We start from the raw sequence: 22,135 nt of genomic DNA on the forward strand, positions 1-22,135 counted from the left end.
TTGCAAAACTAAACTTGATATGGAAATATTGTCTTTCTGAATCATCCAGGGGTGAGCATCACTTGGTAGTAGCATTTGTGACAGACAGAAGTATCAAGAGACCAAGCTTGTCTTCTGGTCTTTATTTCTCTTCCTTTAGCTTCACAGTGGTGATCATAGTTTTCCCTACTCTGCTCATCCACATAGATTTTTTTAGCTAAAAAGAAAAAACCCTGTTCATTAAAAAACAGCTCTCAGGAAACCTAACTCTCCCTAAAACAAGTTTTCTTCAGCCAAGGTCAGTATGCACTACAAGAATTCTTAATTAAAAGGAAGGAGGAGATGGGTACTATTACCATACTGCTAGGATTTGAAAATAAGTCATTTAGCACCTAAAATTGCAAGATTCTCTGCTATCACTGTTTTCTTAGCGTCATTAATTTACTTCTTCTTCCAAAGTCAGCATCTGCCTTTATAATATTTTTGTCTCCTACAGTCATCAAAGCATGTATAGGTATGAATCTATGATAAATGGATGTGTTTGATCCATAACTGATTTCTCTGCCTGCCAACTAGAAAGAGATACAGTTCTGGAAATAAAAATAACAATAAGAAATATTTAGGATAATATAAAAATATCATCTACACACTGAATATATCCTATAAAAGTTTCATTAGAAGCAAACAGCAGCATCTCAAATAGTGTAGTGCTGAATGCTTTGACCTTTAATTCCCGGGTGGCAATTCTTAAAACTGGAATCTGTTCACAGATTAAACTCACACAAATGAGAGAAGGGAAGGAGGGAAGGAGAGAGAGCTGGCAAGCAAGAGAGCATTCAGGTTTTGCTATGGAAAAGCGACTTAATGAAAAAAAGCTACAGAACTCTCATAGCCTCAAAGGTTTAAATGAGGAATTGAACTAGGCGATATGCATTCATTCAAAAATCAGCTATATGAAAACAAAAAACAAATGAACTTGGTGTTATTTTTTTAATTTTTGGGATCATCTCCTTCTTTAATCTACAGTTTTGCCTCCTTTATTAGACTGAGAAACTGAAGTTTCTGGAGCCTTATCCAAATGCTAAAATAAGCTAGCCAAACCTGGCTATATAAGAATGGAAGTGTACTATAACAAAGGAAATATCCTGTACTAACCACAAAGGCATTTGATGGAGACCATCTCTCATTCTCTGCCCTCTGGAAACAGGGTAATATACTTTATGGCTGCTACCATTGGGTTGAACTGTGTGCCCAGGCCTAGCCAATGAGTTATGAGAAATGATTTGCATTCCTTTTAAGCTAAAGCATTTATCTGATGTTAGACCCACCAAAACTCTTGTTCCTGCCATGATGAATAGAACTATTTCAAATAGATACTGCTCTGAATTCTGGATTGAAGATGACTGGAACATATCCCCCAGCCAACCTCAGTGAACAATGGCATGAGCAAGAAATAAGTTTTTATTATCTTAGGTTATAAAGATTGGGAAGGGGCGACTGTTACCATAGCACCACCTACCTATCCTGACATGAGTTTATCTCCATCTCAATACTATCCATCACAACAAACACTAGTGGCACTGAGAGACATGCAGTTTTTGTATTGGAGTCATTAAGAGCATGAAATCTGGAACTAGTCAAACCCAGATTTTACCAATTACTAGCTATGTACTTTGGGCAAGTTATTTAACCTCTTTGAGTCTTATTTCTTTCATTGGAACGAGGTCAGAAAATTAATTTCACAAACTCATCCTAGAAAAAGTGCTACGTACCTCATTGCTAAATATCACTACAGCCACCTTCAAAGTACTGCCCTTGGGAAGCTATGCCCCAATGCCAGCACCTTGTCCATCCTTCAAAGCACTGTTTCTAGGATGAGTTCACAAACTTAATTGTCAGATCTCATACAATTTCAGCTCTGATGGCCATTCCAGAAAAAGAATTCTAAAATTGCTTTGAAGCATAGACTAAGTGCTGGTATTGGTGCATAGCTTCCCAGGGGGAGTGATAGTCACTTCAAAGGTGGCCATAGTGACATTAAGCAATGACATAGGTAGCACTTTTCTCAGGACAAGTTCATGAACTTAATTATGTGACCTCACAGAAAAAAGAGAACAAGAATAGCTGTGTCACAATGGTAAATATAAGGTTGAATGGAATAATATGAAATTAAGTAAGTACTTTATAAAAATCTTAATTAAATGTATATGGAAACTCAGATACAAGTGAAGGAGAATGCTTAATTAATTTTTTTCTTTCACAGTTAGCATCTACTCTGCCTCCTACAATCTTCAAAGCACTATTAATTCATGACAAAGCAGTGCCTTTTCCCTAATCATGCTAATGTAACTTCTATTCTGCTATTATCCTTGTCTAGAATTCTTTCCCACCCTAACTCTATCCCTTAGTCTTGGGGTAGTGCCCATTCCTACTTCTTTAGCTCTTACTTGAACCATTGGTTTTCAAGGGAACATTTTACTTGGCTTTGAGACCCTTCCCCCTACTGATAACTTGTCCAAGGAAGGAAAGAAGAATGGGCAGGTGACCTTGGCACTCTCCAAAGGCCGCAGTAGAAAGATGAGATGTTTTTCCTATCAACAACTCCGCGTTATTTTACATAACACTGAATATAAGATAAAAAAATACTATTTGAAGCTTCCACTTCTTAATGCTCTGTTACGATGACAACTTTTTTGAATTAGCATTTTTATATTGCTTTCTGTTGATGAATAATACCATATCTTTATCCAGTATTAGGAACTTCACACCAGATTTTATTCACACACACGAGTACATCAATAGGGCTTTCTGCTTATAGGTAATAAATACCTTTACTTGTTCTCAACAATTTAATTAAATACAATTAACTCTAGTTTGTTTTGGCAACCTATTAATGTCACAATTGAATATAAATAGACTTATGAAAAGATTATAATTAATAAATCCTTTACACTACTGTAAAATTATCTGATACTATGCTTGCCAGAAATACTTAACAGCATTTTTGAAGTATGTTAATGAGAATAGTAAAAAAGAGACAATAAAGTTTTATCAAAGAACTCAGCAAGGCTTCTAGAAGGTTTTTGACCTCTTCAGCAGAGATCTAGTGTCTGTTGGGTATAGTTCTTATAAGATTCTGAAACACTAATTGCAAATGTATCATTGTTTAATAATATCTTTAATCTCAGGTTTTAAGCATATAGGCTATTTTCTCAAGCTAGCTTAAACTTCCTAGAATCTTAAAACTTGAGAAACTACCTACTTTGATACTTCTTGTTTTTATTTTTCTTGCTAGGGCTTAAAATATTAGACACCATGTTACTTAGGCAATTCTTAATACAAAGATATCATTTTGTATTCAGAGTAGAAAATATGGGTACACCTAAGAGCATAGCTGAAAAACATAACTACTACTCTGGGTTAAACATTTAGGTGCCACTGTGTTTATCATTGTATACCTGAACTTCTTCCTTTTGTGATTGGGTCCTATGATAAGAAGGTGATGGATTATTGTAATGTGATTAATTTTTAAAAATCTGAAGACGGCTCAGCACCCACAGCACAGTGGTTACAGCGCCAGCCACATCACCAAGGGTGGCAGGTCCGAACCCAGGGACAGCTGGACACACAATGACAACTGTACAAAAAATCGCCAGGCATTGTGGTGGGCACTGTAGTCCCAGCTACTTGGGAGGCTGAAGCAAGTGAATCGCTTAAGCCCAAGAGTTTGAGGTTGCTGTGAGCTGTGACACTATGGCACTCTACCAAGGGTGACATAGTGAGACTGTCTCAAAATAAAAAAAAATTTTTTTGAAGAAATATGTATAAATGGCATAAGAGTTCAGCTAATAGTTCTTTTAATAGTGTTCTAATAGGGTTTTAAGCCAGTCTAAGAGTCAGAAAATACACCTATTAACTTTTGGACTGTTTCTTTTTAATTAGTTATTGGTCAGATGTTCAAATTAATTAACCAAATTTCCCTTATTAGTTGGCATCACACAGACACCACCAAATATCTTTATCAGAGCACCTTCATCAGTAATTTCATATACTAAATGCTTTTGGAATGAAAGCTACTATAAGTACTGACCTTTTCTTATTGACTTAGAACTCATGGCTAATTATAAAATCTCTATCTTTTGCTTATAGTAAGTACATGTATTTTATTATCAGAAGACTCAGATGTGATCATAAGTGAGGAAATAAGTCCAGGTTGTAAAATTTCTATGTGAATCTTTTTATATACAATGAAGTATTATGAATGTGTTCATATAAGGCAGTTTATTTATCACATCTTTGCTCTGACATTCATATATTTACATAAAAACATAACAAGATATTTCATGTTCTAAACACCTACTGGATGGCAGGCATGGAATATACATCACTTCTATCTCTTACTCAAGCCTGCAAGGTAGAGATCTTATACCCGGAAATCTCTACGATATGGGTCAGGCAGGGAGAGTCACACTGACTGGGTCACACTTATAGCAAATAAGTGTAATGATGATACAGATGGGATGTCAACTCCTGCTTGGTCTAGTATACTGAGCTGCCCCTATTTCTGTAGATTCCTCAGACCAAGAATCACTAGCAGCAAACAGGGTGAGGTCAGGTAAAACACTGGCAAGCAAATCAACTCAAGGCCCAGTTCTCAGAGGTGCAGGTAGATGCTATACTTACAGGGCATTTACCCTATTCCAGGAATCATTCTAAGTACTTTATATGTATTCACTTGCTTAGTCATTTAAATCATTATTTTTAAGTGAATAACATGACCCACCTTGAAGGGACAAGCAAATTACATAAAAGAAAAGTCTAAACCAGGATAGCCAACATGTTTTATCTCCAAACTAAATAGGTAAGTCCAATAAGGCACTTAGCACAGTACGTGGCACACAGTAGGTGCTGGGTAATGAATGTTCTAAGGGGGGCTCTGGTTGTTTTTGCAATCATTCCTACCTTGTTTAGTAACTCAATGATTGAGACACTTTGCGTGGAAGGATTCAGAGGTTGAATCTGTGTTCAAATACAAAGCAAGCCATAATTGATTAGCAATGTCTGCAATGATGTGATCATGGGAAGAATGGTCTGCATGTCAGAAATTTGTCATCACTGGCCATGGAGAGTCTTTTGAAACAGAGGAAAGTATTTTGATAATGACAGGAATTGCAAAAGGAAATTTCAGGTCTGATTATATAAGCAACTTCTACCTCACAGGTTATTGTCTAGCAAGTTTTATTTGAAAGACAGTGAATTCTGTATTTTAGCTCAAAGATGCTGCTGCAAATGATCAAATCACTTACCAGAAAGGTCAACACATTTTACAATATTCTAGATAATTTATAAAGTCTCAACATGATAAATGCCAAAAAATCTCATGAAAAAAGCTAAATTGAAGTTGGAGAGAATTCTTTTCCAGTGTGAATGATTTATAACTTCATTTTAAGTAAACCAAAAAATCTACACTCAGACCAAGTCTAATAAGTGTAGATTTATCCTATGCTGTTGTTCTCTGCCTGGAGCAGAATAGGGTCTCCAAAGTCTAAAAGAATTTATTGGGAAAGAGCAGCCCTATAAAAAAGACTTGAAAATAGGTGCCATTAATTCAAAAAGGAAAGAAAGCATACTTTCAGCCAGGCCTGTCTGTAGAGGGAAATTAAGTCTCAAGCATTATTCAGTCACAGTATTCAAATGAGTTGTGTTATATAGACCAAACTACATGAAACAGATGCCTAGCAAATACAAAACAATACTCCTCAACATAGAAATTTATTTTGTCATTTCAGTTGACTAGCTTGCTGATATTCCTAAAAACAGACCTCAGTTGTAATGGAAACAGCACCTAACTAAAAGTCAGTGCACAGCTCGAGTTTTTCTGTCTCCTTTATAATGATTACCCACATTTTGCAGTGTTCTGCAACCTTGTAGGGTTGTGGTGCAAACCAAATGTCGTATCATAAGAAACACCCCATAATGGAGCCTGCACACTGAGGCAAAACTCCCAGCTTGCCTTCCCCAAGCTAGATGACCTTGACAAGTCAACTAACTTACTCTTCCACATTTTATTTATTAGTAAAATGGAAAGATGGCCTACCTTGCAAGGTCATTGTGAGGATGAAATAAAATATCAAATGGTTAGGATCATTCATTCATTCATTCATTTAGAATTTATTTGGCTCTCACCATGTGCCACATGCTGGATTCCTTCCCCTCACAAAGCTTGTCACATGGTGGGGAAATTAATGCTCAAGCCATGATTACCATGAAGTATCATTTCTGTCATTACTGGGAAAGCATAGTTTCTGCACTTAGTTGGTGGTCAATAACATCGGTTGAATACCATACATTAAATTTGTTATGTTTTAAAAATAAAAATAACCATCTTTTAAACTCTGAATTAGAGAAACACAGCTTCTTTTAAGATAATAACCAGAATTTATATAAAATCAACAGTCATGACATATTTTGTCTTTTATTATACAAAAGTAACAGTAATTCAAAGATGTAAAAGGCCTCACAGGGCTTAGAGAGTCTGGTCAGAATGTGGTTACTGCACCACTGATAATTACTGACTTGCTTTCCACAAAAACTCTCATTGTAATAAGGTGGCTTTTTCTACCCATTTTACCTCTAGCTGTCCATCTGCAATTACCAGTGCACACTGGTAAGGCAGCCTTTAGATTGCAAAACGGGAACTAAGAAAAAAAGTGTTGTTTTCCTTTCAATTGGAATGATACAAAAAAATTGCTAACGAGTGAGGAACCTCCAGCCAATCAGGTTCACTGTCGCACATTATCTCCCTTACCTACCTCTAAGACTTTACTCATTCTGTTGCCTTGATTTGAATAGACCATCCTTGACCTGTTCCTACCACCTGACTTCCTAATCAACCTTCAAAGCCCAACACAAAATTTTCCCCTTCACCAGGGCTTCTCAAATCTCTGCTCAGAAAGAATTGCTTCCTGCTTTGTGATTACATAACACCCTATTCTCTTAGCGCCCATATACCATAAGCAGCTTTCCATCTTAGACATAGAATTAGGATAAATCTTTCTGGAGGTAATGTAAAGACAGTTTGGCCACTACCGGAAGTTCACAGTATTGTCCAAGCTGCTCTTGTCTAAACTGGATCCACGTGGCTCTTTAAATTTGATTTAATTAAAATGTCTTTGTAATGAAAAGAATTTCATGACATGTTTTTTTATTTTTGTTTGTTTGTTTGTTTGTTTTGGATAGAAGAGAGATTCTGAAGATAGTTAGCCAACAACCCCACATCAGGGATGGTCAAAAAGACTCTCACTTTGCATGTCAGTGTCAATCAATTGACAAGCAGTGCCTAGAGAAAGAATGAGAAAGATTCGAAAATCACATCTAGGCTCTGTGGGACAATCACTGTGATTGATTAACATAGGCCTGTGATAGAAAGATGGAGATTGGCAACATGCACACCATAAATTTGCTCTTGCTTCTAAGCAATCTTGGATGAGGCTGTCAAAAATATTGCCCTACAAATGTTCACCAAGTGACTTAGATTGTCCAGCACCTGTCCAGTACCCGGCATCTTGCATTTTCATCAGCTAAAGAGATGTAAAAAGCTATAAACCCAATTCATTTTAATAAGACCTCATCTGGGAAGTTTCCATATGGCACGTTCTCATATCTTATATCTTATCATTTTGCTTCAGAATAATGGCTTTATTTATTTTTACTTTTTGTCATGCCTGTTATTTTGAAATTCACAGGTTTATGAAGAGCTGGTATCTAGTTACAATTTCTTTGTAGGACAATGGTGTTCAAACTTTCCTGAACACAGCACACTGAGAAGTTGAAACATTTAATTCCTAGCTGTTTCTTCTTCCCAGTGAAAAATAGTCAAGTAATATGCAAATACTTAGAAAGGATGCTTATGAATCACTAATTATTTTTATAAGAGGAACCTATTAAAATGATATCATAAGACTGCCCTTATGTCTGCGTGAGGTGGCTCACGCCTATAATCTTAGCACTTTAGGAGGCCATGGCAGGTAGATTGCCTGAGCTCAGGAGGTCAAGACTAGCTTGAGGTAGAATGAGACCCCCATCTCTAAAATTAACTGGGAATTGTGGTGGGTGCCTGTAGTCCCAGCTACTCAGGAGGCTGAGATAAGAGGATTGCTTGAGCTCAGGAGTTCAAGACCAGCCTGAGCAAGAGAGAGACCCCATCTCTAAAAATAGCCAGGCATTGTGATGGGCACCTGTAGTCCCAGCTACTTTGGAGGCTGAGGCAAGAAAATCTCTCGAGCCCAAGAGTTTGAGCTATGACACCACAGCACTCTACAAAGGACAACAAAATGAGTCTCAAAAACAAAACAAAACTATGCCCTTAGACAAAAAAAAAAAAAAAAAAAGCAAAAATGTCATGTGCCTGGAGAATAAGTTGCAGAGGTTCCTAGGCAGTGTCTAAACAATGTTACTGAATGTCACCATACAAACACTCTGTGGGGTGATTACATATATAGTCGTTTATGGCTTAATGATGGAGCTATGTTTTGAGAAATGCCACATTAGGTGATTCCATTGTTATACAAACATCATAGAGTATACTTAAACATAGAAAAGAAAGAGTAAAAACATGGTGTTATAATCTCCCAGGACCACTATGGAATGTGTGGTTCATTGCTGACTGATAACATCATTATGTGCCATGTGCCTATACATGTTTTAGCAATAAAAATATGCATACATCTTTTCTGAACCACAATTCAGTAAGGTCTTAAAGTCTAATCTTCAGCAAATTTAAAATTTCTGAATAGCCCACAGAAAATTTCATTGATAACGATGAAACTAAATCAACACTAATTTATAATTAAAAAGGAAAGACCACAAGAAGTGAAAATTGCTAACAACTCAAGACACCACTCATGATAGACCAATAACAAATTACCCTTCCCAAAATTGCATGAATTCTAATTCTTTGCATGCAGAAACTTTGCAATGTTTCCAAGAGCTAGCGGCCAGTTTTCTTAGTAGAATACTGAATTAAAGAAGCTCAGTAAACCTTACTGTTACTTCCAGTAGAATGATAACTCAGTTGATTTCCTAAAAGGTTGCTTTCATTCATATACAAAATGAATGCAAGTTAAAACATAAATTATATGCTCAAAAGAACAACCACAACCAAAAAGGAAAAACTTTGGTTTTCAAGATTAACTTATAAGGTATTGTGAGCTGGATACAGTGGCTCACACCTATAATGCTAGCACTTGGGAGGCCGAGGTGGATGGATTGCTTGAACTCACAGGTTCAAGACCAGCCTAAGCCAGAACAAGACCTTGTCTCTAAAAATTAGCTGGGCATTGTGGCAGGCACCTGTACTTCCAGCTACTTGGAAGGCTGAGGTAAGAGAATAACTTGACCCCAAGAGTCTGAGGTTGCTGTGAGCTGTGACAACAAAGCACTCTACCGGCGACAACAAAGTGAGACTCAGTCTCAAAAAAAAAAAAAAAAAAAAAAAAAGGTATTGCAGGCTACAGACTAAATTTTGAGAACTTTGATAAAATATTAAATTAAGAGTTATATATTGGCATCACTGTGCTGCCTGATGCCTCATTTGTTTTACAATTACTGATGATCATTTCTTCCAAACCTGAATTTATAAGAAAGTTAATTGATTTTTAGTCAAGATTTGAGTGTGACTTCTAATTAGACCATTGCTTCATTATACAGAGGATTTCTGTTTACCAGAGCCCCAGTGATACCATTTAGCTTCATACAAAGGGCTTAGAGACCCAGTGCTTTAGCCTGTTGGGTATAAGAAGGGAATACTAAACTGTGGTTATAATTTTAAAGCAGGCCAAGACACGTGTGCACAGAACATCTCCTTTTGACCCTACTTCCTTTACCTCTCCCAACTTTGTTTGCATAAAGATATTGGGGTAAATTCATTAATAATCATAAACTGTAGTCAGGCACAGTGGCTCATGCCTGTAATCCTAGCACTCTGGGGCGCCAAGGCAAGAGGATCCCTTGAGCTCAGGAGTTTGAGATCTGCCTGAGCAAGAGACACCATTTCTACTTAAAATAGAAAAACTAACCAGGCATTGTGGCAGGTGCCTATAGTCCTGACTACAAGGGAGGCTGAGGCAAGAGGATCTCTTGAGCCTAAGAGTTTGAGGTTGGTGTGAGGTATGATACCACAGCACTCTACCCAGGGTGTCTGAGTGAGACTGTCTCAAAAAAGAAATAGAGTGAGAGAAGGAAATAAAGTAAGAAAGCAACACATAGTGTAGGAGTTGGAGATGACCTGTCTGAGGTTATACACCAACAGCCTGCAGGTAGGACACAGACCTCAGTCAAGTCTCATTTGTCCCACCTGACATTTGAAAGGTAAAGAAATAAGACATAACATTCTAGGTTTCTGGCTTCCCTGGAAATGACAAATGATCTGTGGATTTCTCTCAGGCAAAGCTAAGAATGTATTGTGATTTCCAGATGTGCACATGCTCTTGGGTCACCACTGCCATCAGCGTTTCCTAATGTCTGACACATTATTTTTGTTTCCTGCCTGGTCTCTATATGTATTTCCCTTGCTTATGTATGAGAGATCCCCAAAGGTTTCTAATAGTCTCAGCAGAAAGCCTTTTTATGTACACAAAAGTAATTTTGTGGTGAACCTTGCTATATCAAATAGATAAAATTAATAAATCAGTTCCTTATGTATTTTAAGCTTTATTATTTGTCAGAGTATGGTTTATTTTTTTTAGGAAACACATCAATCCCCCCTCTGAGTTACAAGGCTTAATATGGAAATTGTTGATTCCTTCCAATCCCCTCATCAGAGCCTTGCAATTTGACAACTCAAAGAAGATCCTGAAAGATCTCAACCTCTAATTCCTGCTCTGGTGCTTTTTTTCTCACTCCAACCTGAAACTTAAAAAAGTTTGATGTGGTCCTTTCCCATTAGTATGTGAATTTTGAAAAATAAAAAGTTATGGCTTAGCAAAAGCCTAGTTGATCAGTAAATATTATTGAATATCTACCCAATATTTATTCAATAGGAAGTATTGACCTGCTGGCCAGCTGACCTTAATCCAGAACATGTTGTTAATTTTAGGAGCATGGAAGTGCTTTTCCTGTCGCTGTGTGGTAGCAAATCTCTATCTGGGAGCTGGCATTCTATATTCACTTCAAAGCATATGACTCAGTTGGTCTATTATTCATCCACAGGAGCAGGAAATAAGAAAATCCTTTGGATGTACACATAGTCAGCTTGGATCTATTCTTGGGTGACATGAAAGCATGCCTAGAAAAGGTCTAGAAAGGGTGTAGTAAAGGAAAATGCAAGTGATTGTACCAGGAGGACAACGGCCACATCTAAGGATATAGGAGGTCTCTAACCCGGCTCAGGGTGAGATCTGGTGTGATGCCTGCCCTGCGCAAAGAAGAATCCACTTACTGAGTGGGCAGATCGCTCAGCATTTCCATCCACCTACTGAGAGGACATCTTGCTGATAAAATATCATTTCTCTTTTCTTTTTCCAGATCTTCATTATATAAAGTCAGGGAAGGAGGAAGAAATAGTGGGCCAAGAGAGTTCCCTAAGTGCTTTGAGAACATTATCTTCAGGGAATTCAATTAGTTTATACAAATTGTTAACGAAATAATTCATCTTTTGTTTACCCCAAAGAAAGGAGAAATTGCTTGTCTGGTGTTATTTTCTCTCTGCTACAAAGATGAAGTGATTTTTTTCCCCATGATATCAAAAGAACTGGAAAGTAAAAGTCTTTTTCTTATTTGCTAAGTGAAGCTTCCTCTTCAGTCCCTCAAGACCACGCCTATAATATTTTCTAAACCTATAGGAAAAACAACAGAGTAACCACTGCCCCCTCACCAAAAAAAAAAAAAAAAAACCAAAAACCTCCTTATACTATGACTGAAAACCTTAGAGATTTAATTTTTTACTACATTTATAGGTATATTCTGTGAATTATTTTCATTAATGAAACAGCTGTCAGAAAATGAATAGTCAAATATCTACACACACAAAAACACATATATGTACATATCAGACATCTCCAAATTATAAACACACACAAATACAGGTGCATCCATATATGTAAACACACATGAACTCTCAAACCCAAGTAGTAATGACTAGGAGAGAGTTTAAGATGCCACCAAAACATTTATTCCTTCTTTCCTTCATAATTTAAAAATATTTTCTGGTACCTACTATTTGTCAAGTACCTTAGCAGAAGAGAGAGACAGATGAATAGCACAGGATGTCAGAATTATCTTGGCCCACTCTGCAATGCATGGGATATGTATAGGCACTGGGGATGATGCCCAGATCAAAAGTGTTCAAAAAATTTTAGTTAAACAAAATTTCCTACTTGCAAATCTTTCCAAATTTTTATACACTTACACATGGACTACAGATCTTCAAGAGAAGAGTATACCAAACAGTGAGTGCTACTCCCAAAGGCCTCAGCAACAGGTTTTCTCCAAGGGGCATCTTGAAGGGACAGTGCTATTATTAAGTATAATTTAAGAAATGCTGCCCATTTCTTAGTGTGGGCTCCATGTTTTATCAGATTAAGGCCTTTAGAAGAAAAAGAACTTTGTAATATTTTCCCACTTGTTCTCCCTTCTTTTGTCTTCAACTGAAACATGGTTTAAAGTGTTTCTAACTTTGTCATTAAAACATTCTAGAGCTAATAGTTTAAGCTTTTTATTAGAAAACAGTATATGCTTATATCAAAAGTGACTCTAAAACATACAGAATTATAGGAAGTAAAGTTTCAGCCATTCCAGTCCTCTCACCACATGTAGCTATTACTGTAGAAAGGTTGTTTATATCTTTTTTTAAACTTTTTTTAAATGTATGTGTAACTATTTTTTTTCTTCAAAATTATTTTGAAGCATTCTGTTCCTTGTTTTCTTCACTCAGCAATGTACTGTGGGCATTTTCACACATGAGTACATGTACACACTTCTCCTTCTTTGTAACAGCTACATCAAATCTCATTGTGTGGATGTACTATGATTTATTTCATCAATTCCCTTTTGAGGGAAATGACACTCCTCTCCAATTTTTTACTATTAAACCCGCTGTTATGACAACTATACCTTAACATAGATCTTTTCATATCTTGCCAATAATTTTCTTAGTGTAAGTGCTGAGAAATGGAATTATTACTGTGTCCGAATTTGCAGATTTTACATTTTGGGAGATATTGCCAAATTGTAATCAAAAATGGTATACCCTACTGTAAAGTTTTGAGATTTTTATAGAGTTTAAAATTCAAAGTGCTTTAAAGACAGTTAAAATTGTCATCATAAATGAACTTTAAAACATTAATAATTAAAGGCTAATGTTTATTTGTGCCATTTCTAAATATGTTTGTTTGCAGTAGGATGTAACATCCATTTTTCTTAGCTGTGAATTGAAGACATAGGCTTGAGCTCACATAAGTTAACAGTTTTTATAGCATTATAATAATTCTCTTCTAAATTCATGGGATCAGCAGGAAAAATTTATTTGCATCTCTACTTGTTTTGATATTGTGAGGCCTTATCAGATGTCTATAAGCAGTACTCTGCCTTGGAGATAAGGTCAATATCATCAATCAGATGATCAATGGATTATCACAAGCACCAGTTTACACCAAATAACAACCTGTCTGCTCTAATCCTTAGGCCAATTCACTACACTTAGCGACCTAGCACTGGTATGCATTCTTAAAAAGCCAACATGCAACCCTGGTTGTTCCCACTATTTCTTCTCTATTACTGCTATAAAACAAACCTTTATTATAATGTACCTGGGATTGCAGAGCATATTCTTTAAGCAGCTTTCAATAAAGTAATATTGAATGGGAAGGTAAAAATCAGCGTAATGCATACAAGAATGCTTTTTAATATTGTAACAAAAATACCACACTTTAAAATGGATGGCGATGTTCAGTATTTAATAATCCAGTCATAAATGAATACCTCTAACATACATAGTTTGCTTAATATAGTTTTTAAGTCAGGTCAAGTATAAATTACACAGACCAATTCTCTTCAGAGTAATCTTTTTCTGTATCATTTCCGTTCACCCTTGTCAATAAAATAGCAGGGACTCAGGAATAAATGATTCATTAGGCACTGACAACTTCTTGTCTCATGTAATTTATCTATATAATTTTAAATTACTAAAGAATTCCAAGGATCTTTTCTTGCTAAAGAATTTTGAGATGATCCATATTTTATTAAGTTACAAGGACATCCTCCTTCTCTCTCACACACACATACACCCACACACTCAAAATTAAGCAAACATTAAAATTGCTGTCATACTTTAGATCCAGAAGGGGAAAAAATTAGAAAGTTACATTTAGCAAAAACTATTCATCTTTTCTTATCTGTTCTCCAAAACACTGATGATTACAAATAGTTGAAGTGATTTTAACTACCTGAAACAACTGAACACCACTTTTGAATTTTCATCATTTGATCTTTTTTAAAAATAAATGCCTTCTCTATAGCTTTACTGCAAAAAAATTAAAAAGAGGCACAAGTATTCTTGAAGTTGTTATGATAATTTCTGACATAGTTTCCCAAATAAAAACTTGATCTAGCCAAATATTAAATTATTGAAATTATAAATCTGTTATACTCACTTGTGTAATTTTAAAATTCACTTGCATTTGATTGACTGTTTTAATCTTCCTTAACTAGTGAGTAACTGAAAATAAATGGTGCGTCCCTAATACTATAAATATGAAAGATAGGGAGTACTTAGGGACTGCAGGCGAATCCATTAAAACCAGTCCGTTTTCTAGTTAACATATTCTCATTCTGTCTGTATACAAACGCACTGCATTGGGAAGACAGATCACAAATTCACAGCCTCACAAAAACATGGTCTCAGTGTCATGTTATGACAGGAGAAATTGGCCCAAATCTCTAACCATTTCCCCTAAAGGCCCCCGGCTGGCTGGTGCCATCCAGGTGCGGCAGCGTGAACGAGGGGAACATCGCATCAAATTCCACTCATCTGTCAGTGTAGTGGATTATTTCTTGAGAGACTGAAATTGGCTGCTTACATCTGAACACCATCAATCTTACTGTGCAGGGGACAACCGAGCTGCCTCTAAGAGGCTGGGAAGGCTGTGGGGAGGGGCTGGACACAGGGATTCCTGAACAGGTGAAGAGGTAGCCCTAAGTAAAGGCTTCACTCCCCCTTCCCCATCCAAGGCTCTGAGTGAAAGATCTGTCACTTTCCACGTTTCCCTGATACTTGGTATGCACGCAGAGTCTGCCTGCTCTTGCTTTATGAAAGAGGTGATTTTTCAAGCTTAGGCAAATGTGGCAAAGCTCAGGGTCTGCTGGTGTCTCATTCTTTCTCATCATGTCACTTGTTTTAACCGATTTGAGAAAATGAGATTATGGTTTTTCCTTTTTGCTCATTTATTCAGCTATTTATTTATATATTTGCTCATTTAGGGGTGGGTTGTCAGAGATAACTGGCCCTGATTTCTCTCTTGTTTTCATACACATTTCATTAGTGTCCCTGAAGATTTAAGACCCACAAAGGGAAATGTCACAACTCTCATCAAAAAAAGCATATTTTTGCTTTTAAAATCAAAACAGAAGATTATTAAAAAGTCTGGCTAGAATAATCTAGAATATTGCTATGAGCAAGATCTATCACTTTAATCTTTTCAGCTATTGTTGAAAAACCTAGAAAGTTGAACAAATGTATTACATAGAACCATTGGACGCTAAGCTTAATATCATTTTAATCTCTCTGCATAAAGAAAGGAGTATTTATAGCTTCTTCATTTCAATAATGAAGCTGAAATGGGTCTCAAATGCATAAGCACTTGGGGTTGAAATTGGTTTCAGTGCTGCAGTTTCTTGGGGTGTTTCATGCAGATATCAACCAGGCATTGGTTGATAATAAGCAAATTCTAAAGAAGACAACAGAGAAAATAACTATTGAGTTAAATTTCAGTGTTTAATACGTGTTTCTCTGTTTAAAATAGTATGTTTTAATAATAAGCCCTACAAAGATATGATGAGTTTACTTATTACACATAACTCTCACAAAGAAAATCTGTATTAACCTGATTAATATAAACAACCTATGTGAAAGCTCATCGCAAACTGTACTGCATCTATTTCATGATTATATGTGTAGAGTGTAAAATAAAACACAAGGCACTTGGCATAGTCTAGACATGAGCCACCACAATTAAAAAAAAAAACAGCAAGAAAGAAAAAACAAGTTTTTGTTCTGGCTATGTGGATTATTAGCTGTATGAACAGCAAGACTGCTCATTCTGCATCCCTGATTTGTGGGCTTGTGGTGTATTAAGAAGAGGAGTCATAAATATTCTTGATATTTATGAAGAACTTTACAGCTTACAAAAAGACTTCCTTGGAAGTTATTTTATTTTAATTACACCCTCCACCATATCCTCAGATGGGAAATCAGGGAAGAAAAGTCACTTGCCCAAGGTCATATCACTAACGGTAAGTGACAGAGAGAGATGGTGGCCAACCCTGAACCCTGCTTTCCCCCTCACTACCTGCTACTCACCAGTTTAACCAACCCTACTAGTTCTGCATGGACAACCTCACAGAATGAGTTTGCATTCAAATGAGCCCATGAATTGACACAATGAAAATTTTCACAAATTACATGGAGGGGCTCACACCTCCTCAAAGAAGCTACCTAGCACAGTCACTCTGGGCACCCAGAGGCATTTCCCCTTCCTAGGGACACCCTGGTGGTGGAGTCAGATCTAACTTCCAGTGGCAGCTCTTCTGCTGTGTGGCTTCAGACAAGTCACCCACCCTCTCAGAACCACTGTTCCCTGGACAAAACGGGGGCGGGGGTGGGAGGGCGTGACACCCACTTGCTCAAGGATTATACCAAACAATGTGAATTCACGCCGGGCACCTAAATTATTAGGTGCCTAAAACATCACAATTAATAGGGTTTTTTAATTATAAATTCATACTGTTGCGTATGATCAGTGGAGATTTCCTATAGTATTTGTATGACTATGTAACAAGTCAAAGACTTTTTTTTTTTTTTTTTGCCGGAACAGATACATCAGTGATTAAGTAATTGAAGGTAAGAGTAGAGATCCCCAAATCCACGTTTGTCTAATGGTCTCAGCGCCAGACTCTGGACACAGGATGCAGAAACAAACAGGGGCGCCCGGCAGAGAGTGGTTTCCATGCCCACCTGCAGGGGCACCAGCGCCCCCTCGCCTTCCCTCCCTGACCCAAAGCGTTGGGAAGGATGGCCGCGGCCCAGGACCAGGGACCCGGGCCGCAGCCCTAAGCACAGGCCGTCCCCTTCCCGTCCTCCCAGGGCAGCTGAGGCTCCAGCACCCAGCGGGCTGGAGCGCTTGCTGCAGCCAGGCGCGGACGTGGGCGCGTGGAAGGATCCTGGCTACGCCCGGGCTCTGCCGAGCCTGCCCGCAGCCTAGAAGCAGCGTCCCAGGAGGCACCATGTGGCGCCCCAGAGGTGTGGCTGGAGGATTGTGCTGAAAAGCCAGGATCCGTGTCCAGGTCGGCAGGGGAGCCAGGAAAGGCAAGGGCATAGACGCCGGACCGCGCAGCCGGAGGCAGCTCCATGGATAGGAGGAGACCATGGAAGGGATCTGGAGAGGGAGATGGAGGGCTGGGAGCACTTCTCAACTGAGGATCAGAAACTTGCACGCGCAACTGGTCCCCAGAGCCCGAACTGGACCACCGCGCGACTGGAGAGCAGGTGGTGGAGGGGGAGGAAGAGTGAGGTAGTTACAGGACGCAAAGGCTGCAGCCAAACACACAATGGGAGGAAACCTTTTTGAGAACAAGGGAAGGTAAGGACGATCGAGCTGGGGGTGGGGAGGAGGACGGCAATGAGAAAGCTGGAGAGGGAGGCAAAGAAGGGGAAAATCCAGACTGAAGAGTGAGGCCACGGCAGGACAAGAAATATACTTTGACCAGAAAGAAGAAGAAAGCAAAGTACGTCCGGAAGTAAATATTCAATACAGAAAAAAAGTCAGGCAAGAGGGAATGTGTCTCTGAAACTGCCAAAAGAAAGGGGGGGAGCTACCAAACATGCTGGAAGAACACAAAGTGAAGGAAGGGAGAAGAGAAAGGAAGCAAATTAAATCAGGCAAGAAATAGTAAGTTACTTTTATTTTTCATTGCCAACTTACTTTCAAAGTTAGTTTGGGGACTACCTTCCCTCTCTCTCTCTTTCATCTTTCTCTCACACACTCTCTCACACACAATCCTTAGCCACATACAGACTAAAACAATAGTATTTATACTAGGGGAAAATGCATCCCAGAATAGACAAAGATGCTACTTTGCCTCCTGAAAAGAGAGCCTCAAGTCTTGAAAGTTAACCCACCTTTTGCAGAGTATTTTGCTATAGCCAAAGCATCCAAAAGCAAATGTCTTGTACTTTTCAAAGATGTGTGGAAGGGGGGTGGGATGACACTGAGAGAAACCCTCCTTTCCTGAGATATTAACAGAAATACCTCCAAAACATTTTGGTATACTCCCCTTCCCCCAGAAGCATCCAGCCAACGATATGTCTTGGGATTTAAAGGCAAGCTGCCCACACGATAACACTTTCTGTCACTCACATTCAACCATCTGTTAAGGAGACAGTGGTGAGACTGGAGGAGGCTGCAGAGAGCCAGCTCCAACTTACCTGGTCTGTGCAGGTGGTGCTGCTGGAAGGTGTGCTGAAGGGATCCATGGCAGAGGAGCATTGCACAAGCACTTATCCACAAATACAGCACCCAGGACATCGCAGAGATCATTGCCATTCTCTAAAGAGAACATTCGATAGGAAAGATTATGCCCTGGCTTCAAGCCCCTAGCTCAGTCAGCCCTGCTGATGAAGGAAAGGAGGTCCTAGACATCATGTTCCATTGCTACTTCTCTGGCTAGACTTAATGACCCAGTAGAGGTCATGCCATAAAGTGGGATTAAGGAAAAGCCCTTTCCAGAAGATCACAAGTTTATTTTGCAAAATAAAACTAAAAGGATTGCCAAAATACAATGTAAAGTTTTTTGACTATCAGTTAGACAGTTTGAAACAATGTATCCTAAGAATCCTATTTTACACAGTGATCTCTGAACTAGTTATCCCAGCTCTTGAAAAGCTGCAGACTCTGTTCATTCTAACTTCATTGCAAGTCTGACATAAGCCTGGAAGGAAAGAGTGGGTTCTTTTTTTTTTAATTCTATATTCATGAATTTTTAATTGCAATGCTGTCTTCTAAACTAAGTAATCATTTCTCAGAGGCATGTTGTAATCTCCTGATAGAACCAATTTTTTCAGAGGGTGGGGGCTGGACTTAAAATCAGAAGGAATTGTCAGCCAGAATGCATTTCAAATGCAAGCTGTAAGTGTCTGTCCTGGAGCTAACCATAATTGACAATATCGCTCCTAAGATTCCATTGTGGCATTTGTTATGGAGTGCTGATGAATATGCATACACAGGTGGTATAGGTATTTACGGATGAACATATACCTTTTCTCAGGCGCAGAAACTTTGACAGTCTTATCTGCACCTACGAGAATCATAGGAGCTACAAAGGCTCAACTGCGCTACATATTGTCCAATTTCTCAAACAACACCTTATGCTGCGTTTCATATTGCCAAATTAATCAAATTTGAAGCATCATCCTTATACAGCCAAGGATAGGGAAGCATTTTCTGTATAATAATCCAGTTAACTATATGCTTTTCTCTTAGCTAGACAAAGCTCTGGGATCAAGATCGTTTTCTTTCTTTTCCTTTTCACTGTCAAATCATACACTTGAAGAATTTTAACTGTACATTGAAAAACCTGCTAGTGACCTCTCAGTATGCCTTCTTCTTCATGGAAACTAGTACTCTTTAAAAACTCTGATGTTCAGAAAGCAAAATTATACATCACACATGCATGTAACATAGGATAATTTTTGTGTTTTAGGAGAGAGACATAGCAATTGAGGAGTTTTAGGACTATATTAGACAAATAGTGACAACTATAATTAACTGCAATGTAGGAAAACATTATTTTCCACAGCAGGATGCTATTCATGCCTCAGTCCGTGATTCAGAGGCAACACTCACTTTCTAACACTTTCACTGCCCACTATTTACTTTTGTATAGACCATACTTTGCCTTATTGTTTTCAGAATTATCAGGATAACATCGGTAAATTCTCTTCCGTAGAGATAAATAGTAACACCTCTTCTGCGAATCCTAAAATGAATGCATTTTTAGACTTTTTCAGAATACCTTTTACATTATACAAAGACAAAACAGAGGTGATTGTGTTTTATCAATTCACTGTGCTCTGAATTGCAGTTAAAATGCACTAGGAATTAATCTAAACTTGAAAAAAATCCTACCAGAATCAAAACTTAACAGCATTTCACTAACTGCTTTCTCTTGCTCATTTCTTCACCTGCACAGATCTTAGTGCTCAGAAAGATTGCTGTGACTTAATGTTTGCAATATCTGTATTTTTATTCAACTTTAATTCTCAACCTTACTTCCAAGGTTCCTGCTTATTGCCCTCACTGCTTGCTCCTTTCCCAAGAGGTTGTCTTAATATTAATAAGTGTCCCCCCTCAAAAAAGGCATTCATCCTTGCATCATTCTCTCAAAATGACTGAATATGTTTTAGATATGTTTTCACAATCTTAAATCCTTAAAGAGGTGTCTTACCTGAAAAATCCAGCCAAGAGCAGAGTACTCTATTAGCGTTCATTGGAAAGAGCTAACACTTTTTAAAATCCATCTGTGCCACAATTTGAGATTTTTAAAAAAGAGCTTCCCAACAATCTTCCTTATCAGGAGTTAAAAATATATATATATATTTTTCCTCTGTTGATCCTATTTCCACAATAAAGACAGCAGGTTCATTCAGACTGTATTGTCAGAAAAGGAGCCAAGGTTTGAGGGGTGGAAACCTTGTCATTTTCACCTTTAAATCATCTCCTGGCGTCACCTCTGCCTGACAAGACCTTTGAAGTGATGGAGAGATAATGTGCAGTTTCCTGAGCAGAATCAGTTTATAGTTGCCGATGGACCATTCCCATTCCGGTGCATTTGGGGCAGAGTAAGGCAGCAAAATGTAGAAGCAGGGCTGCTATACGGTGCTGCTGTAAGTAGCAGTAGTCTGTTTCAATACATCCCTCCTCTCCCAAAGTATCACATGTCTTAAAGTGACATTACCCTCTATTATAGCTACAGTGAATTGTAATATCTGCCCACTAACTCTTCAACAACTCAAGCTGTGCTTTAACACTCTATTGTCTGATATATTAACATTAGAGGTTTTACTGATACCATTTATTTGCTGAAAGAGTAAAGGAAGGAGAAACAAAAGAAAGAAAGAAACATTCTGCAAAATATTGATAGTGCTAATGGGAGTCAGACTTCCATCGCTAAATGGGAAAGTGAAATATAAGCCATTTCTTACCTCTTAATGTTCTTTCAACCAGTGAGTTAACCAAAAATATTGTCAGGTTTATACCAATTTAAGTCTGTTGGTTGTTTCAGCAGTTAAATCTGAGAATAGATTATATGTGGAAAAGAGCATAGATGTTTAGGCGTAAGCCAAATAAAAATCTTCTGAGCTTTTTAAAAACATGTTTAATGAATAGAAATATGTCATTTTCAGCACCAGGGACTGGGTTTTGATGAAGAAATATGCTCAAGGATTTTTTTTTTTTAAGAAAAAGTGTTTTCTCTCAAATAACATGCAATGGGGAGGGAAAACACTGAGAAGTTCAACACTTGTTTCTAGTAATATGAGTGGGACCCATTTTCTTTAGAAAGACAGTATGATTGTACCTGAACTTCAGTAATGCATATAAGGTGCATCCTAGTTCTCACTTACAGATGTACTAGTAATAATTCTCCAAAATACTCATTCAGTTACTTTACAAATCACTTATAAAGCACCTACTGTATGGTAGATGTCTGGGGATAAAGTAGAAAACATGATTGGGGAGATCCCCACTGTCATCAGTCATAGTGTCTAGAATTTTATATTGTTTTCAATAATGAGGTAGTTCTCATAATTTTCCTTCCTCAGAAACCTTTTGAAATTCTTCAGAATACTCTTTTACCTTTCAGGGGCATTATAAAGAAGGTTCAATGC

At 37.8% G+C, this 22,135-nt stretch overlaps 1 protein-coding gene across 2 annotated transcripts in view; it reads right to left on the reverse strand.

The window, feature by feature from the left end:
- Positions 1 to 21,182, reverse strand: part of FAM19A1 (family with sequence similarity 19 member A1, C-C motif chemokine like) — a 550,647-nt gene extending 529,465 nt beyond the window's left edge. The window contains exons 1-2 of one of the 2 annotated variants that reach the window (XM_003785511.2): positions 20,695 to 21,182; positions 18,677 to 18,797 (exon numbers count right to left, since the gene is read on the reverse strand). In XM_003785511.2, coding sequence (XP_003785559.1) covers positions 18,677 to 18,794 — 118 coding nt within the window. In that variant the 5' untranslated portion in view covers positions 18,795 to 18,797; positions 20,695 to 21,182. Of the gene's footprint in view, positions 1 to 18,676; positions 19,171 to 20,694 lie in introns of those variants that run through there. The other variant, XM_012802494.1, reaches the window with a different exon arrangement.
- Positions 21,183 to 22,135: the final 953 nt, after the last annotated feature.

Source organism: Otolemur garnettii, unplaced genomic scaffold (genome assembly GCF_000181295.1).
Source record: "Otolemur garnettii isolate 467f Iridium unplaced genomic scaffold, OtoGar3 scaffold00015, whole genome shotgun sequence".
Classification (NCBI taxonomy): domain Eukaryota; kingdom Metazoa; phylum Chordata; class Mammalia; order Primates; family Galagidae; genus Otolemur; species Otolemur garnettii.